At 44.3% G+C, this 8,039-nt stretch overlaps 1 protein-coding gene across 1 annotated transcript in view; it reads left to right on the top strand.

Annotated features, from left to right (window-relative positions):
• Nucleotides 1-7,395, top strand: part of PPM1F (protein phosphatase, Mg2+/Mn2+ dependent 1F) — a 9,877-nt gene extending 2,482 nt beyond the window's left edge. The window contains exons 2-7 of the mRNA XM_029285400.1: nt 1,140-1,264; nt 1,933-2,132; nt 2,958-3,146; nt 5,310-5,453; nt 5,644-5,737; nt 7,028-7,395. Of these exons, the coding sequence (XP_029141233.1) occupies nt 1,140-1,264; nt 1,933-2,132; nt 2,958-3,146; nt 5,310-5,453; nt 5,644-5,737; nt 7,028-7,395 (1,120 nt within the window). The remainder of the gene's footprint in view (nt 1-1,139; nt 1,265-1,932; nt 2,133-2,957; nt 3,147-5,309; nt 5,454-5,643; nt 5,738-7,027) is intronic.
• The last annotated feature ends 644 nt before the right edge of the window (nt 7,396-8,039 follow it).

Here is an 8,039-nt window from a genome sequence, read left to right as displayed (position 1 = left end):
CCTAGGGAGGATTTTATTTGGGGTTTATCTTTTAACAATTTGACAGAGACACAACTTTAAAATTTGATTTAATTCGGTTTTATCGGGGGGGAATGTATTTATGTTTTGTTTTAAATATGTTGTGCGCCGCCCTGAGTCCCGCTGGGAGAAGGGCGGCATATAAATTAAATTTATTATTATTTATTATTATTATTATTATTATTAAAACGATGAGCCAGATAATTGTGATTCGCAAGGAAGTTACGTCTTCCCCACGCCAAAAGAGGCCGACGGGCTGCATCCGGTAGGAAATGTTGAAAGGAAACAGGAAGCGATTTGTTTCCAGTTGTGGGGCAGAATACGATTTATTTATTTATTTGTTTTGAGAAAGGGAGAATAACAGGAAATTCCAAGATTTAGCTCAGCACCGAAAATAAGCCCCTTGCATTGTCTAGGAAAGAGGCGAACCGTTTCAAGCTGGGATATGTAAGAAGGTTAGAAAGTGAATGTGATTGTTTGAAGCGGTCTGGGAGAAATTGCTGCAAATTGTGGTTGACAAGGCCTGTGGAGTTGACGTGGAGTTTGTAGGAGCTACAAGCCATAAATAAGCCATGTTTGCTCTCCGTTTATATAAATCCCACTCCTTGCTAACGCTGATTAGGTTACCTAGTTGGGTAATGAAACGTCTGCAAGGAAACCGCCAGGCTCAGAGAGCAGCGAGGACCCCCACAGTCCTCCTCCTCCTCTCCACAGCCCTCTCCCCCTTCTCACATGGATGGTGTTCCCTAGTTGGGTCATGAAATGTCTGCAAGCAAAGAGCCCTCCTTCTCCCCTTCCTCCTCCCTCTCCTCCTCCTCCTCGTCTCTGCAAGCCCACTCCCCTCTAGCACTGGTGATGTGACCTAGTTGGGTAATGAAATTTCTGCAAGAAAACAACCAAAATCAGAGCACCAAGGACCCCACAATTCTTCTCCTCCTCCTCCTCCTCCTCCTCCTCCTCCTCCTCTCTGCAAACTCAACTCCCTTCTAGCACTGATGATGTTCCCTACTTGGGTCATGAGACGTCTGCAAGAGAACCGACAAGCTCAGAGAACACCCAGGACCCCTCGTTTCAACCCTGAGCTCATCCCATCTTTTATTTTTTTTTCTTTTTGTCATTAGGGATGCACCCCCTCTTCTCGCCGCCTCCTTAATTCACGCCGCAGTCCTCGGGACTCTGCAAAGTGACCTCAGTGATTTTAAAAAACAGAAGACAGAACAGGGTGACACTGGCGATGGCGGAAGCTGTAAGTATTTGTCCTCCGGGTGGTTCTAAATGTAGCTCACGGTTTCTTACAAAAGGCCCCTTGTTTTGGCTCCAAGATGGCCTTTGTCTCTTTCTCCCTAATTAATTGAAAAACATCAAAAAGGGGTACATTGTGGTTTATACAGGTCGTCCTTGACTTATAGCAGCTCATTTAGTGACCGTTTGACATTACGACAGCACTGAAAAAAGTGGCTTATGACCATTTTTCACATGCATGACCGTGGCAGCATCCCCGTGGTCGCATGATATAATAATAATAATAATAGTAATAATAATAATAATAATAATAATAGTAATAATAATAATAGTAATAATAATAATAATAAAGTTGAAAGGGACCTTGGAGGTCATCTAGTCCAACCCCCTGCTCAGGCTGGAAACCGAACTTATATTTGAATGCTTGACAACTGACTCCCATTTATGACGCTTGCTGTGTTCTGGGGACCAGCAAAGTCAGTGGGGAAGGCAGATTCGCTTAACGACTACGGCAAGGAAGGTCGTAAAACGGGGCAAAAGTCACTTAGCCATGTAAATTTTCAGCTCTGCTGTGGCCGTAAGAAGAGGACCATCTTGTAAAGATAACCAGGTGGGGCCCTGAAGGTTTCCAAAGAACGTGTCTCAGTGAAATCCTTTTTAATTCAACCGCAGGGTTGGAAGCTGCCCCTTTGCAGTGCCGCTTCTTTAACAAACTCTTGGATATTTGCGGCGAGTGGCAGAAAGAGCTTCCGCCCTTGAAGCCAGCTAAGCGCTACCTTCAGATTTCGATCCACGCCACTCGCAACACTCGACGGAAGATGGAAGATAGGCACGTTTCCCTTCCGGAGTTTAACCAGCTCTTTGGCCTGGAGGTGAGTTTCTGGAAGCTAGAGAGGATACACGGATAGAAATGCCCCTCCATGATCCCGCAAATGTATTTTGGATTTGCAGCTTCTGACTTTTTGTGTCCTCCATGCTCTCTCTGAGCTGGGTTGTTTTCTTACAGACGTTTCATTGTCCAACTAGGTAACATCATCAGTACACTGAGGGTGGTTTGGTAATGAAACCTCTGCAGGAAAAGCTCAGAGAGCACCAAGGACCTCACAGTCCTTCCTTCCTTCTTCCTTCCCTCCCTTTTCCTCCTCTTCTTTCCACAAACTTCACTCCCTGCTAGCACTGATGATGTTAGCTAGTTGGGTCATGAAACATCTGCAAGAAAATAACCAAGCTCAGAGAGCATTAAGTACCCTACAGTCGTCGTCGTCGTCATCCTCCTCCTCCTCCTCCTCCTCCTCCTTGTCCTCCTCTTTCCACAAATTTCACTCCCTTCTAGCACTGATGATGTTACCTAGTTGGGTCATGAAACATCTGCAAGAAAATAACCAAGCTCAGAGAGCACCAAGGATTCCACAGTCGTCGTCGTCCTCCTCCTCCTCCTCCTCTTCCTCCTCCTCCTCGCAATCCCCACTCTCTTCTAGCACTGAATTACAGATCTTCTCTTCCATCCCCACTTCTCTCCTTCCTTATCCTTGCCCCAGTTAACCACCTCTGATGGGCTTTGCTGTTGGAAAACATCTGGGTGGGGCTGAGACACACCTTTCATTTCTCTCCAAAAGAAGCTACTTCTTTTAAGCTTTTGGACCAACCAGGCTGCTTTGTGTTTGTCTTCTCTCTTGACTCCTCCTGGCCACTGAAAGGACGGCGTCGATCGGGCCTACTTTGCTGTCTACGATGGGCACGGAGGGATCGAGGCCGCCAATTATGCCGCCACCCATTTGCACGTCAACCTGGCCCATCACAAGAAGCTCCTGGACAGCCCAGCAGAAGCCCTGAGAGATTCCTTCCAGAAGACGGACGAGATGTTCCTCTCAAGAGCCAGGAGGGAGGTGAGTGTGTGTGTGTGGGGGAAGGGACGAAGGGTTCGTTGCCGAAAGAGGACGTGTAAAAGTTAGGGGACGAGTTTGGAGAAAGGTTGTAAATCGTTTAGTGACTGTTCAAAGTTACAACAAAGCCAGCTGGGTGACTTTTGGGCAATCACCAGGAGACTGGGAGTTCTAGTCCCGCCTTAGATATGAAAACCAGCTGGGTGACATTGGGCCAATCACCAGGAGACTGGGAGTTCTAGTCCCGCCTTAGGTATGAAAAGCAGCTGGGTGACATTGGGCCAATCACCAGGAGACTGGGAGTTCTAGTCCCACTTTAGGCATGAAAAGCAGCTGGGTGACTTTTGGGCAATGACCAGGAGACTGGGAGTTCTAGTCCCGCTTTAGGTAGGAGAACCAGGTGGGTGACTTTTGGGCAAGCACCAGGAGACTGGGAGTTCTAGTCCCGCCTTAGGTATAAAAACCAGCTGGGTGACTTTTGGGCCAATCACCAGGAGACTGGGAGTTCTAGACCCGGGTTAGGTATGAGAACCAACTGGGTGACTTTGGGCCAGTCCCTCTCTCTCAGTCCAACCCACCTCACAGCGTTGTTGTGGGGAAAATAGGAGGAGGACAGTGTTGGATATGTTTACCGCTTTGAGATATTTGTAAAAATAATCGAGGCGGGGATACAAATAAACTGCCTTGCTTGACCACAAAAATTCTAGTCTGAAATTTTCGTAAGTTGAGGACTATTTAAGGACTATTTCTAATGGATTAGAAAACAGTTGGCTGTCGTTAGCCTCAATCTTGTGTCTGCCGTCGCAAGAAAAAGACCAGGCTTCAGGAACTGATGTAAATGTTTTCCTTTATTAATGGATTCGGAGTGTGCTTTGCGTGTTTTATACACCAGCCTAATGGCAGATGCGGTTTTGCCCATGCAGGAAATACGATTTTTTGTCACAGTTTCGCTATTAGCCATCACAGGTCTGTGATTATTCAGCTGGAACAGAACTCACCCGAGTAACAAAGACCTCTTTGTTTTCTTAAATTAAAAAAAAACAACCTTGGTTTTTGTACCAGTTCCCGCGTGGTTAGCACAGTTTTAAAACCGGAAGCTTAGGAGGGAAATTGTCGTACATAAAACGGGCCTTGTGCAGAGGCTGAAATGAAACCCCCAGGAAAAAAAACCACATGTTTTTCTCATAAATATGCGTGGCGTTGCAGTCTTCGTTATAAAAATTGAAGAAAAAGAGGTACCTGCAGGCAATTCTGAGTGACAGTTACTATTTAATCCAGGGGTCTTCCAACTTGGCCCTTTGATGACTTGTGGACTTCGACTCCCAGAATTCCTCAGCCAGCGTGCTTGTCAGAAAGTCGCAAAAGAGGAACCACAGGACACACTGCCACCCTTATAAATAGGAGGCCATTGCCAAATGTCTGAATTTCGATCCTCTAATGATGGGGAAGCTGTAACCGTCATTAAATGTGAAAAAAGCAAAAAACAAAAGCATGTGTCAAAGCAAAGAGTTATTGGAAAAAAACACGTGCCTGGCTAGAAAAGATGTTGGGAGAATATGTAGATTTTAAACCCGGCCTTTTTTTTTTATTAGGCATAATGCCAGAAAAAACTGATAAACAAAACATATATTTGATTCTACATGTTACAACAGCGGCAAGAATTATATTCGCGCAGTATTGCAAAAAGAAAGAAACACCATTAGATGAAGAAATAATTAAAAAAATACTAGAATGCGCGGAGATGGATGGACTGACTCTGAGGCTGAAAGAAAAAGAAGAAACGAAATAGTATCAAACTTGGGACTTATTTTATCAATGGCTAGAGGAAAGAATAAAGGATTACGAATTAAATATGTATTAGCGAATGTAAACTCAGACAGCACGTTGGTTGAACAAATACTATTGAATGTATGAAAAAAAAATCTTTTAAAAAAATAAATGTGAAAAAAGGTCATGTCCCTTTTTTCAGTACCGCCGTAACAACGCACAGTCACTAAATGAACTTTTATAAGTCAAGAACCAGCTGTATCCTTTAGCAGAATACTAATAGAAGACCTGTCTTTGCTGTGTGGTTAACCAACAAGTGTGACTTTTTCTCTTGTGTTGTATTTCAGCCTTTGGGGGGGAGGAAATAACTTTTCATGCTTTTTCAAAACATGTCTACAGAAGCTGCGGAGTGGCACGACGGGTGTGTCTTGTTTCCTTGTGGACGAGAAACTACATATAGCCTGGCTGGGGGACTCGCAAGTGATGCTGGTCCAACAAGGAAAAGTTATAACTCTGATGGAACCTCACAAACCAGAACGAGAGGTAACTTGCCCTGTAGTTGTTCACAATTTATGTTTATTTTGGCTCACCTTGGTATAAAAACAATGATTGACCTACTTTGGAAGATCCTCCATTGTCCCAAAAGCTGATTTCTTTCCCTAACGTTGATTTATTTTTTTAATTGAGGAATAACACTTGGAAGGACCTTGTGTGTGTTTCCTTGCCTTTACAGGACGAGCGACAACGCATAGAAGATTTAGGGGGTTGCATAACATACATGGACTGTTGGCGTGTTAATGGCACTCTGGCTGTTTCCAGAGCTATTGGTAAGCGTGTTTTCTAAAGCTAGTTGGACAATATGCATAGGTGATCCTCAACCAAAATTGAGCTCAAATCTATTCTATTCTATTCTATTCTATTCTATTCTATTCTATTCTATTCTATTCTATTCTATTTCCATTCCATATTCTATTCTATTCTATTCTATTCTATTCTATTCTTCCATTCCATCTCTATTCTATTCTATTCTATTCTATTCTATTCTATTCTATTCTATTTCCATTCCATATTCTATTCTATTTCTATTCTATTCTATTCTATTCTATTCTATTCTATTCTATTTCCATTTCATATTCTATTCTATTCTATTCTATTCTATTCTATTCTATTCTATTCTATTCTATATTCTATATTCTATATTCTATATTCTATATTCTATATTCTATTTCCATTCTATTCCCATTCTATTCCCATTCTATTCCTATTCTATTCTTTCTCTATTCTATTCTTTCTCTATTCTACTCTACTCTGCTCTAGTCTATTTCCATTCCATATTCTATTCATTCTATTCTATTCTATTCTATTCTATTCTATTCTATTCTATTCTATTCTATTCTATTCTATTCTATTCTATCCCATCCCATCCCATCCCATCCCATCCCATCCCATCTCCATTCCATTCACCAGGCTGCCTCTTTTTCATATTCACAGAAACAGTGGCATCTCACAAAACTTTGGCTGCCACTGAGATGCTCCCATTAAAAATTGTTCCGTGCGGTGCATTGCCATAGTAACTCAAACCTGACAGTGCCCATTAAAGAATAAAGTTCGTGCTGTTCGCTCCCAAAGCATCTGCAGTGATATTTTTAATATTTTCAATAGACGCCCAGAAGTGCGCGTTAATATTCAAGGCAACTGGTTCCTCCTGCTCGCTCAGATTATTAGGTGTGCAAATAGCTCTTGATATACGACTTAGCAACACAACTATTCAGTGAGTTTTGCCCCATTTTATGACCTTTCCTGCCACAGTCAACGAGTACCACTGCTGTTCTTCAATTAGCAACACAGTCGTTAAGCGAATACGGCTTCCCTCATTGACTTTGCTTCCCAGAAGGTCGCAAAAGGGGATCGCGTGACCCCAGAGCACAGCATCTGTCCTAAGTACGAGTCAGTTGCCAAGCGTCTGAATTTTGATCACGTGACCACGGGGATGCTACAGTGAAACACAGTCATACGTCACTTTTTTCAGTACTGTTGTCACTTCGAACGGTCACTAAACGAATGGAGAACTGTCTGTGTTTATCTCCAGTTTCTCGGTTTTTGTTTTTTTTTTACAGGGGATCTCTTGCAAAAGCCTTACGTCTCCGGCTGCGCGGATGGTGCATCCTTTGAGCTGACGGGGACGGAAGATTACGTCCTCCTTGCCTGCGATGGGTTCTTCGATGCCATCCAGCCGGTCGAGGTGGTGGACCACGTCTTGGAGCACTTAACGCGAAACCACGGAGATGGCCTTCAGACGGCGGAGAAGCTGGTGGCCGCGGCCAAAGAAAGCGGCTCCACCGACAACATCACCGTCCTGGTGCTGTTCCTCCGTGAGCCCAAGGACATCGTCGCCGACTGTCTCAGAGACCCCAAACCCTGCCCGGTGGAGGATGGCAAACAGGGCTCCCCGTTCAGCTTCTTCAGCTCCGGCACCAACCACTGAAAGGGCGTCAACTCCAAAAGCAACATCTGCAACGCGGCCGAAGTCCAGATCTTCTAGAGGGTCAGCAATTTTTTTAAGGTTAGCTCTTCCACGTTGGAAAAAAAAACCAAAGATGGCGCCTGGAATGAAGGCCTGGATTTGACCTTGAAGAGAAAACCCATCCAGCGTGTCCCTTAACCCATGGGTGGTATAACATCAGACTCTACAGCTGGAGAAAGGGTAGGGCAGAAGCTCCAAGCTTCTCTTGGAGGCATCGTCAGGAAGAGAAAGGGTAGACTTAATTTTCTGGCTGACTTGGTTTTCCGCGGTCAAGGGATGGGGCTTGAACAGAGAAGGTGTCAGTCAGGCTGAAATAATAATATAGCTCAAGCTTATCGTAAAAACATAGGGCGGGGGGTTGAAGGCCTTGCTTCTTGAGAAGTTCCAATGTGTGTTCACCTCTTTTGGTGTAGGGTTTCCTGCTTGAGCAGGGGTGCTGGACTAGAACAGGGGTCTTCCAACTTGGCCCTTTTATGACTTGTGGACTTCAACTCCCAGAATTCCTCAGCCAGGAATTCTGGGAGTTGAAGTCCACAAGTCATAAAAGGGCCAAGTTGGAAGACCCCTGGAGTAGAAGATCTCCAAGGGCCCAGCTCTTGTGATTC

This window comes from Protobothrops mucrosquamatus, unplaced genomic scaffold (assembly GCF_001527695.2).
Source record: "Protobothrops mucrosquamatus isolate PMUCROS unplaced genomic scaffold, P.Mucros_1.0 scaffold1607, whole genome shotgun sequence".
NCBI lineage: Eukaryota > Metazoa > Chordata > Lepidosauria > Squamata > Viperidae > Protobothrops > Protobothrops mucrosquamatus.
Note: the sequence above shows the minus strand (reverse complement) of the source record. Positions and strands in the feature narration are given on the sequence as shown.